The sequence below is a fragment of the Numida meleagris genome, chromosome 3 (genome assembly GCF_002078875.1).
Source record: "Numida meleagris isolate 19003 breed g44 Domestic line chromosome 3, NumMel1.0, whole genome shotgun sequence".
NCBI lineage: Eukaryota > Metazoa > Chordata > Aves > Galliformes > Numididae > Numida > Numida meleagris.
Window position 1 is genome coordinate 38,677,786 of NC_034411.1, and position 16,769 is coordinate 38,694,554.

The 16,769-nt window shown below is 42.5% G+C and overlaps 1 protein-coding gene across 6 annotated transcripts in view; it reads right to left on the reverse strand.

Moving 5' to 3' along the window:
• Positions 1–16,769, reverse strand: part of SLC35F3 (solute carrier family 35 member F3) — a 152,369-nt gene that overhangs the window by 23,282 nt on the left and 112,318 nt on the right. For all 6 annotated transcript variants that reach the window (XM_021392558.1, XM_021392556.1, XM_021392560.1 and 3 more), the window contains one exon: positions 11,835–12,159. In XM_021392558.1, coding sequence (XP_021248233.1) covers positions 11,835–12,159 — 325 coding nt within the window. The remainder of the gene's footprint in view (positions 1–11,834; positions 12,160–16,769) is intronic.

Below are 16,769 nucleotides of genomic sequence, written 5' to 3' on the forward strand. Positions count from 1 at the left end.
GGTGGGAATCACAGAATTGCAGGGATTGGAAGAGACTTCAAGAGATCATAGAGTCCAACCCCCCTGCTAAAGCAGGTACCCTACAGTAGGTTGCACGGGTAGGCATCCAGATGGGTCTTGAATACTTCCATAGAAGGAGAGTCCACCACCTCTCTGGGCAACCTGTGCCAGTGCTCCATCACCCTTACTGTAAAGAAGTTCTTTCATGGAACTTCTTATGTTCAAGTTTACTCCTTGTCCTATCACTATGCACTAATGAGAGAGCCTGGAAGAAATGGATTCATCGGCTCCATCCTCTGGGAGAGGCTGCTCTTGGCAAATGGATGAAAGCTGACTCTGGGGAACCTTCAATCAGACTGCCAAAAGTAAAACTGCCTGTTGCTCCTCTGGCACATGCATACATACATATATGCACACACAACAATAAGGAGACATTTCCAAAAACCTTCATTATTGGCTCACGTCTCCTTCCAAACAAGTCACTAGTTTCCCCATAGTCATCAATAAGAGCAAGGAATCCAACAGCAGAACCTTAGGAATGCTGCCCAAAACACCACGACACCTCACTGAGCCTCAGTCACAGATAATTCTGTGTCACAGCGCCTCACGAGTTCCTGATTCAACATCCTGACTTACAAAAGGCATAATCCAGCTCATTTACTGTAACTGTACAGTGGTAAACTCTGTTACATCTGCCTCTTTCCATAAAATCCTCACCCACACAACTGGAACAAAGATCTTCAGAGGCTCTCTCTCAGCCCTGTTGTGGATCTCTCCCTGGGACAAGCCCCTCAGGAAGGAGTGCCAGTCAGTTCCACTGCAAATCGGTATTGCCACCTAGTCATTTACTTCATTATTACAGACACAGCAGATAGCACCAGCAAAGAATCAAGGGGGTTTGCTGACTACTCTCTTCTCATTTGGCTGATGCACATTTCTGGGGAGCTGGAAGCAAACCCCAAGTGACAAACTCATCCAGATCCTCATCCTGACCAACTCCAGAGCTGCACCAACAGGAGCTATTTTTGGTTTGAAAAGAGTGTAAATGAATTGAGAGTTTGGCTTACAGGGTGAGAACTGGATAACATGATGACAGAAAAGCTTTATAAACATTTATTATTCAAGATCTCTTCTGCAAATGCAGATACGCCTAGGCAATTATCTCACTTTAGCTGCAGATGGGCCATTTTGATGTGATTATTATGCACCTTCAGTACTACAAAGCTTTCAGTGCCATTCCTTTTGAAAATGTCTGAATTATACAGAATGACAAAACTAATGAACTATTGCATCTTTTTCCTGTCAGCTGCATAGCATCTCAGAGGTGCCATCAGCGAGCTTCATGTGGCAGAGCCTCATGGTCGCAGCTGTGGGCCCAGGGCACAGGAGAGTCAAACTTCTCACGGAAGGAAGGCAAACCAACCGTAGCCTTCTGTGGCCAGGTTACTGAGGAAGGATGGTTTACCACTGCACATTCAGATCATGGCATTAAAATGAGTCCAAGATGTTTGTCATCTCCTTGTCAAATCTCCCTAGTGAGATGTTTCTACATGTACCTAAAATCTGTAGTTACTTTTCTGTGATAGACAAAGGCTTTATGGGAAAACGAGACTCCAGATATCAGCTGTATAACAGTGGAAAGTATCTAAAGCCACACTGACAATGACAACAGCTTGTTTTTAGCACAATTGCTATGGAGGAAACACACTTGTCTTCAGTTTTTTGAAACTACTTGTCTCTGGTTTCTTGCAGCAAACTTATCCGGGAAGCCAGCTGGTAATTTTTATTGCACAAAACAAAGTTCATGAGATATAAAGCAGCAGACAATATTTTACAGTCTGCCAGCCAAAAATTAGGTCCAAACTTAACTATACGTACAACTGGTAAGACTTTCAAGTGGAACGTCCTTATTATGATTCTAGTTTACCTAAGAATAAAGCCAATTAAATGCTCCCCTTTGAAAAGATCCCCAGAAATTATCTTACCAGTTTGGTAAATTTTAATTGTACATTCATGCTTGTTCAGAAACAAACCTGTTAACACACAACATAACTGTTGCTGGTATGATTAAATACTTCGCAGACACTCCCAAGTGACTTGTCTGAACCCCTCTTAACTTGGATATGGCTCTGTGGCTGCTGAGCCCCATCAGGCCCTGGAATAACCCTAGCTAAATGTCTGCATCCATGCACAAGACTTGGCCCATCAGCAACACTGCTAAGCACAGTGTCCATTGAAATCATGCATGATTTTCTGATCTCGTTGAATTCATAGAAGAGGACGTACAAGTACTGTTGTTGGTATGAGTCTTACATTGCAGCAGAACTCAATCTGCTCACACAGCAGGCCATGTCTGCCCCTCCAGCTCTGATTTCTAAGCATGCACTAACCAATCCTTTGGGCTGCTCTTGTTTTTTTTTCAGCACCTGAGAGCTCAGCCACACACAGTTAGAAATCCTCTGCCTTGTTTTGAACAGCTCACAGATTTTGTTTGATGCCACCTAGTTCCTTCTCCAGTCCACACACAATCTGACTGACCTATATTGTATTCTGCTACCATTATCCCTTTTACACAATCAAAGTCCTCTCTAAAGGAAAGAGTGAAAAATTATTTACTTAAAATAAGTAAAAACACTGCATAGTGGGTTAATACAGTTTAAGTTTTAAATTTAATCAAAAATAAGATGAAAATGTTCTTGTCAGAGGACAGGCAAACATTTAAGATAGCTCTCAAAGAAAGGGGCAAACAGCAGCAGAAGAGGAACCATTCATGCCAAGGCATTCAGATACGTGTTATTTTGGGATTTCTAGATACAAGATATTAAAAGATGCAACAAAGTACACAAATTTAAATAATGATATTTGTGTCACTGCATGCAGATCACTAATCGTAAACAAAACAAAGAAATAGATATGATGAGGCTCTCTGCTCATCATGTGAGCCCAGAAACCTCTCATCATAGGGGCAAGAGACCTCCTCAGGTTGGAGGAGATATCTGTGGAGAGATGTCTAACAGCAGCACCATTTGCAAGATGGCAGAAATATTAGACAGCATTACAGAGCAGTAACTTCATTTTTATTCAAGGTATTCCTAAGTAGTACTGAGAGTTTTTGGCTATTTTCTAGGGTGCTGTGAGAGTTTTTCCACAGCTGAAGAATTTTCTGTACCTGGAAATCTATACATACTCCAGCTGAAAGCATAAAAAGCCAGACTAGAGAAGAAAACTGTAGTTTCAGTGCAGAAAAAGCAGCATGCAATTTTCAGGAGATACAGAGAAGTGAATTAAAGGGGGGGGGAAAAAACAGAGAAAAGTAACATGCTTTTTAGAGACAATGCAAGTACTGATGCCAGATGACGTAGACAAGTTCTACTGCAGTGAATGGGCCCAGGCTCACATTATCCAAGGACACTCAATGTCCTACAAGAAGGTTAATGCTGAAAGGACATTCACAATGACCTGATGCCCCCTGAGTTTAGCATTTGCACCTGCTGAAAGAAGTCGGAGATGCCATCCTTCATGTAGATTTCCAGGGGCCCATTCACCCTGTTGGAGTCTGAACTTTTTACTGGTGCAATGGAAGGTTTTCAAAGATATGAAGAAAAAGCTGCAGGAGTCTCTGTGTACTCCATGTACTGGTGAAATAAGCAGCTTAAGCACACAGATAAGTAACCATCCAGCTCCAAAGAGAAGGAACATGGTTTGGAAATTAAAAAACCATGAGCAACTGTAACCAACTTCACATGGAGAGAGTTCAATCAGGGATGATATGGGGAAGAGGGTATGGATAATAAGGCCACAGCAAGCCTGATTAATAAAGGCTTGCTGAGTATAAGAGACCCACATGACATAGACATGACTGCGAGACTATGAAGTAAATGAGGCTTTTTCCTTTAAACTCATGGAGTGTTAGCCCTGGCTGACAAACAAACCAAAACAAAGGTGATTTCTTTTTCATAGCAATGCCAAAGAGAAGTGGTCTTCACTGACCACCACTTATACAGGAAACAACCACAGATTTTGTTTACTTTCTCAATTTTCCAGCAGATTTTCCTGGCTGAAAGCTACCATTTGGATAGGTATTTTGGAACTGGAAAACACAGAAATGTGTTTTCACACAGAAAATAAAATGGTTGTACATGAGTGTGCAAGAGCATAGACAAGCCTGTTTACCCATCAGCCCATATCTTACCATTGTTTCCCTCAAAAAAAAAATAAAAAAAATCTATGCATGTTCACAGGCTGCATTATGTAAATGCCTGACAGAATTTTTCAAGGTCTGACACCCTGGTCATACACACCTATGCTACTGTAAATCTTCATCTTTGGCTGTTTCTCCCTTTTACCCGCTAGAGCTTTGACTAACAAACGAGTGGCCAGACCCCTCAGCCCCTGCTCTAACAGGATCTTCAGCCAGGTACTTGTGAATTTATACAAGGCTGCCTTTTAATACAAACACAAAAAATTATGGGAAATCTGGACTTAGTCCATTACCACTAGGCAGCTGGACAAAAAGGATTTTTCCACTTCCCTAGTGCTGCCAGCCTCAAACCCTTCTCACACTGTATCATCCATCTTTATTGAGAGCTGTTAATTACAGCTACAAAGTCTGTTACCATACAGGCACTTTCCCTTTTTAAAGCAGCTTTAAAGGTAGCAGCCTTCAAGATAATTTTGACACAGATCTGGGCTGAAAAAAAACCCTAAACTTCCTTGCCACTTCCTCCTGAGCGGTGTTGTTTTTGTTACTATTATAAACAATGTGGTAGAACCTGTGTAGGATAGCCTTTGTTTAATGAGTTTGTACTCTCGGTGTCAAGGTGCTTGACACGATGACTGAGGTAAAGTGCTGGAGGCTGGGCAGGGAGGAGGAGACCTCTGGGGTTCCTTCAGCTCTGCTGTCTTTGGTTCCACAATCTCAGTCAGTGCAGAGGGGTCAGCGCAGGTAGGATCAGCATAGCTCTGTTTGCTCTTGAGCTCTCCTGAGAAAAGCCCTAGCAGCACACAATTTGATAGCTTACTTTTCTAACCAGAGAAAGAGCCAGTTAATAAAATGCTCTTTACCTGCAGTTTAACTGCTGACCAGGGGTCATCCAGTGCTGCAGGACACGACTTTTTTTTTCCCCTAAACAAAAGCCACTATATAAACACATTGTTTCATAGCACATGCCCTGTCTCCAGGTAGTAAGGATTACTTCCGTTGCTAGTCCTTGCCTCAAGCACCATTACCTCACATGAAGCATATAACAGAATTATTGCAAAGACACAGGAGATAAGACAAAAGTATGGAACAAATCTAGCTTACAGGACACCACTTAACGGAATCATCCTTGGAATGATTTCACAATTCAGACTCGTGATTAAATAAGAAGTACTTCTCCTAATCAGGCAGTACCTAGTTTTTATTCTTGTTTAGCATTTCACAAAAGTCCCAGTCGGTCTGTAGATCATCAACAAGTGACCTTCAGGAGAGGAGAAATCTCCAGAGGAAGGGAAAAATTTTCACCAGGCATGAATGTTAGGCTCTTTTCAGAGCATCATGGCCAGAAATATAAACACAATCACCAAGTATATTCTTCAGAAACTTGTACACCAAATTACAAGTTTGCAGCATTACAAGCATAATGCTATAATGCGATGGAAAGGTCAGCGATAGTAGTGGGGTGGCACAATCCTAGGCTGCAGCAAATGAGAACATACTCAAATGCAGCAACTACAGATGCAGAAACAAAGAAAAACTGCTTACCTTTGAAAGATCTCCAGTAGGCAGGGATCTCTAAAGATATACTCTTACCTCCACTGCCAACTCTTAAATGAAGTCTGGGAAGGGGTAGATCCTGGCTCCACCCCTTCCAGTCACTCAGGGGCATTGCATGCACCTGAGCTCCCCTGGGTTGGCCCTGCCTTCCCACCAGGTGCTCAGTCACTGGTTCAGGCTGTGACTTAGCATTTCCTCTACAATCAGATTCCTAAAAAAAGAAAACCATGACAATATTCTTACCAAGGCTCAGCTCTCAAAGGCAGCATTCACTATCTAAATAGAAAGTAGCTGCAAAAGTTCAGGGTAAGTTTAGAAAGAGTAGTAAGCACAACAATGCCTCTTTATGCACCTAATAGCAACATCATGAGAATAATGTCCAGAGAAGTTTGGGCTCAGGTGCTGACTTTGGGGGTGTTCTGCCAGCCACTCACATCATCAGATCCGTGTAGGTACTGAGCTCTCACACACACATTTGAGGAGCAGAAAAACTACCACCCTGAGCTTGGTCCAGCAGAAGCTTCTTAAACTTTCCAATCAAAAACATTAAGATCAGTGCCACTTCAAATCCAAACAGGCATCTAATTCTGAGATGCTGGAGGGCTCTCACTAGCAGCAAACAGACTTTTTCTCTGCCTTTCCTGTTGTTTACCTCATGTCTCCTCTCCATCGCCTCACATTTGCATCTCCTCTTCAAGTGTTTGTTCTCCCTTTGCATTTTGGAGGAAACTGGGCATTCAGCTCCAAGCTGGCGATACTGGCACATGCAGTATGGCACCAAGGAGGCAGCCATGGCCAATTTCCTTGCTAATCTAGTCCTTGCTACTGTCTTGTGTATAGAAAAAACTCAAATGAAGATAGTACAGAAATACTCTGGAGCTGGAGGACTACATATTTCCTTCAGAATGGGCAGCTCATACCGTGTAGTTTTGACAGCTGGATAAGAAAATTTTGCTTCAGAAGCTACAAAGAGCAAGAAACCATGGCATTAACCACTAATCACCTAAGAAAACGAGACCCCCCCAGGAAACAGCTGAAATGATGATTTGCATGATAATCTGGCAATGAGACAACACAGCTGCATTATGACAAGACAGCAGCTAGGAGCCACCTCCACAGGTGTGATGCACTCCTACCCACTGCCCACTGTGACTCATGGTATTTTCAAAAAGAAAGGGACAGCAGCTACTACAGTTTTCATCAGGAAGAGGTAATTCCTTAGCTTTGAGAAATGGAAGTTAATAACAGCACCACTTCGAGCTCTGTGGCTTTGACTTCAGCTGAGCTATGCCCAAATGAATACCCATGGCTGAGCTTGACTCCGTATGCACAGCAGGTTGGACAGCCAGCAGATGCCCATCAACACTGCTCCTACCTCAGTCACCACGTTGTTCCACCAGAAGGAGTCACTCCTTCTGCTACTTGGTCAGTAGTACAATTTGGCCTCATTTTCAGCCAGAAACCCTGGAAAAAGTGCAGATTTTTTACTGTAGAGGAGCACTGAAAACAACGTGAGAAGTGATACAGTTGCCCATCAATAACATACCACCAGCAATTCAGATACCTGCAGCAGAGACATAGATAACCATATGATAAACCTATTCAACAATATCCATAACTACTTTTAATTAATTGTTTCAATCTCAAGCACAAACTTAAGCTCTGACAGACCACCACAGAGATCAAAACAATATAATTTACAGTTGCTCCTGATTTGTGTCTAACTCAGGTAAGAATTAGATGCTGTATCTTCTAACTTTAAGAGTTCTCTTTGCTCTTTGGTTGTTGATTTTTTCCCCAAAGACATAAAGGGAACTTGAACTGCAAAGTTATTTTATTTTGAGGAACACAAAGTAAATATGTATTATTTTAAGGCTAGTATAGTGAATTTGAGAAATAAAGTTTATAAACTGAAGTTTTTTGAAAGAAAACATGCTTCATTAGTGACGTTTGCTAAAAACACTTGTATTCACCATGCCTTGATGCTTTCGTAGCTTATTTATGACTCTGTTAATGTGGTCTGCTTTGGTGGTGATGCTCCCACATAAATAGTAATATACATCAGTAGGATGCCAAAAAACCACACTAGAATATTTAAATGCTGTTGGATAGGGGAGACTCATGAATACAAAATGCTGAGAATCAATAGTAAAAATACAGCCAGCCACATCAAATCAGGCTCTGACCTTCTTCATTTGTAGAGCTGTATCACACCCACATGGTACCAGCACCTGTGGGGCCAGGTTCTCTGTCTGCTGCAAAAGAGGAGGGCAGTGATAAGTCAGGATTGAACTAACAGACCTGGAATTACTGGGGATGCTAGGCTACTGCCTCATCTCCTCCATGTTAGCTGAAATGCACAAGAATCACATTGAGAAACTGGCCCATATTCTCCTGCTTATTACATGAAGCTACAGCACTGATCACATCTGGCCACTGAAGAACCAAGTCTCAATTCTGAATGCTTATGTAGCTAAATCAAAAGTGATTCTCGTGAAGTTAATGTTGGTAAATTAGCATACACAAGACCTACTACGCTAGTCCTTTTTCATTACTGGTTTCAGTATTTTGGTTCAGTCCCAAAGAATAACTATACTTTTATACCCTCAATTTTTTCCTTCTTTTCAAAGAACGATACTCAAATTCAGAAAGATCAGGGGCAGTAGTTTGGGGTAGTACAGACAAAACCGTGATTCAGTGAAAAGGAACACATCAAAACATGCTCAAATATGTCTGTGGATCAGTGCAGGTACGTGTGATGATTCTTTCACTCGCCTGACACATCCCCTGCATTCGAGGTTGTTGAAGAGATTTAGTTTTAGCTTCTGGTGCTTTCTTTAGCCCTAATGCTTTATGAAATAATAATTAAGACCTCAATGAAAAACAAATACATAAATAATCATACAAACCATTGCGTAAGGTCTGCCCTTCACTTCTCAAAAATCTCCAGATAAAACAGCATCATCAAAATAAACAAGCATTCTGAGGTATTCTCTTGCTAAAATGGGAACAGAGTCTTCAGCTATTCCCCTAGCTGGCACACAGACTGCATCTTTACAAAGGTATGTTTTCTCCTGCCTGGAGAGACACAAAGCTAAACAAGGTTTTATAGGGATTTTAATTTCATCTTCCATGCACACAAGAAGCTTTAAGCTCTAGTGCTTTTAATTTATGTTACCTCATAAATTAATAATGTAAGTATGATGGAGGGTGGCTCATCAGATTAAATGTGTCATTTTATAAAGCAGTTGGAAGCAAAAAGTATGAAGTCAAGATGAAGTACTCTTAAAGGATCCATTAGGCGCATAAATCAGTACATATGTTTTTTCTGGAGTGGACAACAGTTGAAATTAATGATAATTTAGTGACTGTATTTTTATTTTAAGCTCCTGAGTGCTTGCACAAGAAGTGAAAGAATGGTGCTGACCCTGGAGTGCTCTCCTGTGGCCTGCTAGAATTTCCTGGGTCATCTCCCAAGGACAAAGCCCTGTGCAAAGGGTGCACGGCACCCCTGGCAGCAAGCATGGGACAAATTGTCCAGGATCGATCCACATTTGGGCACAACTCTTGAATTTGACGGAGCTGCACAGGGAGCCGGCATCAGTTTGTATGTGAATGCGGGTATTTTGGTTTGCCTTAATTCAACCTCAAAGGCAGGGAAGAGATTTTATTCTTTGCTGGGCTCTGCTATCATGGATACAGTTTGGACCCTTGCAACACTGCCTCAGTGAAATCAGGATCGACTCTCCCTCTGTGCTGCAGACACAACCGGTATGTCTACCTGTGCTTACACAGGATAGTACTTACCATGCAGCTACTTACTACTACTTATTATGGTGACTTGGATGTCATATTTCTACCTTCTCTAACTACCTACTCTTCATTTATCTCATTGTAAATTCCTGCCAGAGAGCTTAGATATATATACATTATAAAGTATATGAATGTGGAAGATAAAAGTAACAAATGATGAACCAAGTTTTTTGTTAGTTCCCTGTCAGAGCTGTCTATTTTAACCATCCAGAAGCCCACCCAGCACCTCCCTAACAAGTCTGGCTTTGCCTGGAGAGCAAGCTTTCCTGAAGGTGGTCACGCCTCACACAGCTACAAAGTCTCTAGGCAGTTGTGTACACACACACACACACACACATATATGCAAATATTAGGTGGGGATTCTAGAACCCTGAATCTGATTTATGTGCAAGTGAAATCTCAGCCATAATGGAGCAGGCAGATGAAAAGTGCAGCAATTCTTTGTGCAGCACCACTGAAAGGTCTTGGTTCGGATAATGGACGTGCTGAAGCAGACACTACATAAACACACGGTAGGTGACAGTCCTTCTGAAGCTCTGCCTCATCCAGAGAGCATAAAGAATCAGAGGTCTGCAGAGACTTGCTCAAAGCCACAAAACAAACCTGCAGCAAAGCTAAGAAACAAAGCCAAATCTCCAAATACCCATCTACCGTAACAGAAATAAAAACCCTGCAAATTCCCTCTGGTCAGTCTGCTACTCAGGCTCACAAATGCACATTCTTCACTAAGCCTGCTGCAGGCTTATTTGTAATGATGTCCCCCTGTATCCCAAACAGGCTGCAGGGCTTGCACCTGCTCTTCAACTCAGTCATCATTTAATTAAACAGAAGACATAAAGCTACCAGCCGTATCAACTAACTGCAGCAATGAGGAGAACAATGGTTCTGGTTTAACCCCAGGGATATGGCCAACCACAGCCACCCACCCCAGAATTCATCAGTATTTAAAACATTGTTTGAGGGCAATTAGAAATAAAAATACTGACCAACCAAATAAACTAAAACATAGTTGTTTGAGGCTAACATTTGTTACTGTTTTTAGATTCAGCTGTTGCTTTCTCTACCCTCCATTCTTCTTGCATCTCTGAAGCCTGTATGTCTGCTATGGAGTAAATGACAAATACAAGCTGAAGACCAAAGTGCAGGAAACGTGGCATCTTATGAAAACGTCTTTAAAACTGCTGGCTTCTGCTCTACAACCTTCAGTGTTAAGTTCCTCTATGTGCAGCTGCCTCAATAATTTAGAAGAGGAAGAAAATATAACTACAGCTAAGAAACACAATTTCAACATTAATAATCTTAACCCTAGTAACCTGAGGTACAGCATAACTAAGTACCCTGAATTCTTACATGTTTCCTGTAGTGAGTTTCTTCCCCACTGCTGCACAGCTGGAAGCTGAGAAATGTATACTTCTTACTGTTTATTTTCTAAGCTACTTCATTAAAAAGCTGTGAGTCCCACTGTGTAACAGAAGGGGAAAATGTTGTTCACATCCTTTCATGTATCAGGGAGGCTCTGACACAGGACGTCCTGATGGCTGATTCATCCCATCTGTCCCAGATGCCTTTTTTAAGCCAAAAGAAGATGAAATGAAGGAGCGCTCACCAAGAGGCGGTCCTTTGAGCAGTATCCCCAGCCCCTCATGGAGGATGGGCACTCAGTGCTTCCCGGGAGTGCTTCAGGCTCTGGGGGTTTGGCATGCTGTGAAGATAAGGTGTGCTGAAGACAAAATGCTGTTCTTGGTTATGACTGTGCTTCCTCCCGGAAATAAACAGAACTGCTCCAGTTTAACTGGGATCAGAGTCTGGGCTTAGATGTCAGGGCATAATGCCAGGAAAATACTGCAATACATTCTACTTGACTATTTGAGGCACTGCACGAGTCCTGATTTTGGAAAGAGTTTTCTTAGCTTACTCAAGAGATTGCCATGGAAGCCAGCTGCAAGGTAGAGGAAGAAGATACCAATGAAAAAATGATGGCCACAGGAGTTTGAACAGAAAACTCTTGAGAAGTAATTACAGAAAATGTGGACTTTCATTAACTGAATTCTGCATATATAATAATCCCAGACTTCTTAGTTTTGGAGTCAAACTGTATTAAGAATAATAACAACATCTAGTGCATGACAGAATTAATTCAGAACACCCTTCAACAAACCTGAAGAGGCAAGCAAACGTGGGCTCTATTTAATGAATAAGAAGTCTGCATATGGGCAGAGCACCATGAAAGAGCCACAGGAGAAAAAAACAAAAGCTCCCATACCTGTACCTCTGCTTCGGAGACTGCTTTTCAGCTGACTTAAAAACATGTCCAAGATAATACAAAGGAAAGAATAAAAAGTTCCAGTTTGTTGCAAACCACGTTAGAGTGAAGGGTGCATCAAATTTCTTAAAGGTCAGTTTTGCTAGCTGGGTTGAGCCCGACCAGGAGGAGCAGACACCCAAGACCACGGCCACACCCCAGAAAATTTTCTTGAGTTGCGTCACGGAGCATTTCCAGCAACAGCGGCTCACCCTTCCACCGCCTTCCGCCCCGGCTTGCATCTGTGCTTCAGCTGGGGCTGGGGACTCCCGGGAGCGCTCATCCCCTGGGGAGAAGAAAACACAAGGCTTACTAGGGAAGTCCAGGCAACACTTCAGTTTTCACACCCTGGGCCCTTCTGAAGTCAGGTGGAGCTCTACCAGCAAAGCAAACAAACAGTAACAACAGAAAAAAAAACAGACCTTGCCACAAAATGCCATTCTTTTTTAGATCACTGCAAGGCCCCTGGTTCAACTGAGGCACAGTTAGAACGTAAATAGTAATTATCACCTCTACATTTAGGAGCTGCTGAGTAAATGGAGATTAAAATTGCGTGTTGTTCTGATGTACGTAGAAAGATTTAACACATCACTTAAAACTGATGCTGTTAGGATGTGTAAATGAATAAAAAATGTGGATTTGAGTGTAGGAAAGCAGCAAAGGAGATTACAACAACGCTTGAAATTGTTACTGCCTTGGAAAATATGGAATTGGGCAGGAGGGAGGGCACAGTATATTTCACCTCACAGTTAAGCATGACCACCGCAATGTATGTTCTGTGATTTATACTGAACTTAGATCATCAAGCATTTAAGTGGCCTCCAGCTCTCCTGGGGCTGTAGCCCAGTGGCAAAAATCAGACCAGCCCACAGGCTGCCCTAGCAGCATCTCAGACTAAGCGGCCCTCCCTTTTTTCAGCTCAAGTTCTGCACCAAACACAACATAGCACATTAACTTCAACATACCCCTGTTTAACAGAGCCAAGATTCTCCTGGAAAGCTCAGTTTTGCACACACCTTACTGCTGGTCCCAGCACCTAGCACACCAAAGCAGAGGTGGTTCTCAGGACACACCTCAGCACCCACCATCCCAATTACGGATGCTGCATAAACCAGAGGACACTTTTTAAAGATGATACCAGCTGTATTTCTGTTTTCAAATCAACTGCATGACAGCCATCAAAACCTCCTCCTCTTGGCTTATGTTTCTCAAAACTTGTCTCTCTTCTGTACTGTAGCCTGGGTTTAATAACGATCTCTCTCCTAAAAAAACCTTGCCCCTTTACTTATCTCCTTAAATGTGAGTTTTTAGAGCCTCGCTATCCTACCACTATCAGCAGGCACTGTATCTAGGTTGTGACCGAATGAGCAACACGAAGCTAGGTGTTTCAGTTCCTCCTGAGATCTAAAGGTGCTGGCAGACCTCAGCAGCAGACCACTGCCTTCAGGGAGTGTAAATTAATCTCATTAAACAGCTGCTGAAGCTGACAGTCACCTGCATGCTACACTCAGCAGTGATTTCTCTCAAGGGGTGATTTCAGTTTAGTCGGTCCATTCATTTTAAGGAGAAATAACTGTAATTCATGCTGAAATCCAGCAGTCTACAACTTCAAAAGATCCAAAGGTCACTGTGTGTACTGAAAGGCAGAAAGAGAAATGTAAGTACAGCAAGGATAATGAGAGACATTGCCTAGCATTTATATATTTTCAAAGTAGACTAAGAGAGATCTGCATACAGAAGTCCTTCGTTATGCTGGTGGTAACCGGTGTTCAGAATGGAAAATCTTTAAAAAATCTGACTGCAAGTTAACCTAAATTTGTGTTTACATAAGCTAATACATCACCAAAGAAAAGGTTTATTCCAATGGATAGACATATTTAATTATTCCTTTATCTACAACAAAACTATGATCTAAGAGAATCATTAGTTCACCTAGTAAAGTTGTAATACAACTTCTGTAACACAAAAAAAAACCTGTGGCCTCTGATATCTTGAGATCTAAGAAAAGCATACAGCAGCAACAGAACTAACATCTAGATTATTGTTGGTGTTTTTAACTGGTTTTAAGGAGATGAGGATATTGCTGATCTCTACACTTATTTCAGCTTTCTACAGAAGACTGTGTGGACAGCTTCTCATATAATGGGAGATACATCCACAAGCTAATACATTATCCAAAGTTAACATAGTATTGTGTTCAACATACAGCAGGTAGATACAGCAGGAAGCTTACAAACTACTTGCTAGACATCAGAAGAAGGGAGAAATGAAATGAGGCTGAAAGTGAAGCTGTAGCTCATTCAAATGCATTTTAACGCACTTTCTTTATGCCGCTTCTCATAACAAATGCTTCTTTCCCTATTGCCTGCACAGATTGGTCAGGGTTCATTTGCTGTACAATGGTACAATCATTCAAACTTCACCAAATAACGTACAGGTTCCAGCACCTTCTTTAATGTCCACCACACAAGCCCTACAATGATGACTGAATTTTTAATTTCCCCTCAAGTTTTTCTAATGGGCACTGTCACTGTAAGACCAAACTGTAAGACTTCACACACATTTAGGAACCCCCATGGGAATGTTTCCCAAGGAGGAGAGCTGGGCACCACAAAAAGGAAACCAGGAAGGCCACTGATGTCATCTATCAGGACTTCAATAAGGCCTTTGACACAGTCTCCAGAACATCCTTCTCTCCAAATTGGAAAGATACAGATTTGATGAGCGGACTGTTTGATAGATGAGGAACTGGCTGCAAGATCGTACTCAGAGAGTGGTGGTCAATGGCCCAATGTCTGGATGGAGATCAGTGACAAGTGGTGTCCCTCAGGGGTCAGCAGTGGGACTGATGCTCTTTAATATCTTCATCAGTGACACTGAGCGCACCCTCAGCATATTTGCAGATGACCAAGCTGTGTGGTGTGGTTGGTATGTCCAAGGGACAGGATGCCATCCAGAGAGACCTAGACAGGCTTGAGCAGCAGGCCCAGGTGAACTTCATGATGTTCAACAAATCCAAGTAGAAGGTATTGCACTTGGGTTGCGGCAATCCCCACTATCAGTACAAGCTGGGGGATGTAAGGATGGAGCACAGACCTGTTGAAAAGGACTTGGGGGTACTGGTGGATTCGGGAAGCTGGACATGAGCCAGCAATGTGTCCTCACAGCCCAGAAAGCCAATCATGTTGTCAGCTGTATCAGAAGAAGCTTGGCCAGCAGGGCGAGGGAGGTGATCCCGCACCTCTACTCTGCGCTGGTGAGGCCTCACCTGGAATACTGTGTCCAGATGTGGAGTCCTCAGTACAGGAAAGACATAGACTTGTTGGAGCACATCTAGAGGAGGGCCACAGAAATGATCCAAGGGATGAAACACCTCCCCAACAAGGACAGGCTGAGAGAGCTGGGGCTGTCCAGCCTGGAGAAGGCTCTGGGGAGACATGAGAGCAGCCTTTCAGTATCTAAAGTGGGTTATAAGAAAGAAGGGAACAGACTCTTTAGCAGAGACTGTTCTGATAGGACAAGGGAAAATGTTTTCAAACTAAAAGAGGGGAAATTTAGACTGGATAATGAGGAAGTATTTTACAATAAGGGTGGGGAGGTACTGGAACAGATTGCCCAGAGATGTGGTGGATGCCCTGTCCTTGGAGACATTCAAGGCCAGGCTGCAGGGTGCTCAGAGCAACCTGATCTAGCTTTACGTGTCCCTGTTCAGTGCAGAGGAGTTGGACTAGATGACATTTAAGGGTCTCTTCCAACTCCAACAATTCTATGATTCTATGATTCTAAAGCAGGGTGTCAAGTGAGAGCCACCTCAACTAGCTATGCAGCAAGCTTTGGAGGGGGCTGTGCTACTGCTAGTGCAGGAACACCTTTCCTCCGCTCACAGATTATACCTCTGAAACTACCTGGAAAGGCAAGCAAAATTTTCATCCATCTAGGAGGCAGCCAGTGGAGTACTCTCTGTTCCCTTCTTCTCCGCAGTTATTCCTCCTGGATGCAGAAAACCAGTGTTTAACCCAGTTCTGCTGAAGATGTTTAACAGGAAGGAACATGCCTGAAGCCACTAGGGTATATGATATCAGAAGACAAGTAGGTGTTCTGAATCACAACACTGAACTCGTGCTATTTTTTCTAAAATAAGAACTGGTCACTGAAACAGCAGGAATACATGTCTGGCCTTTGGCCCAGTAATTTTGGCACTCATTGAAAAGGGGGAAAATCACAATTACATGCTTTGATCCACCAGGCACTCAGTATAAAATAATGCAGTGCTTGGTGGACACCCTACAGTAGACAGTATGGTGAAGATCTTCCAGGTTGAAGAAGCCTGTCCTGCTCTCTATCATATCATGCATATACTCATAAGCCAGCAGTTCATTTGGACACCTTTCATGCAAAATCACTGTCTTTTAGGTTTGTTCCATGGCAATCACTCCCTATGAAAGAAAGGTAAAATTTATTGATGTTCTCTCTACTCCATAGGCAAAATGACTCATCTATGTATGTACATTTAACTTTGTGTTCACTGCATCGAACCATTCACTTTCAGCAAAAGACAATACTACATGTAACATTTCTAAAGTGATCTTGCAGCTCAAGGCTTAACTTTCTAGGGATGTTCAATCTTTGGATGCATTTACATGCTGGATGGAGTAAAAACTTATCCCAGGCATGATGGATTTCATGGTGATAGACTCAAAATTTCTGGGTAAATAGCAATATTCATTCTGCTGTTTACAAGTTACAAGCAGGGACTTCTTTTAACTATCTGTCTGTGAAACTGCACCAAGTACTCCCTATTTCCTGTACTCCCAGAAGGTTAAACGCCAAATGGGCACAGCCTTTTCCAGTGGATATGCCACTGTCTGGGAGGAACCTCAGGACACACTTCATCTC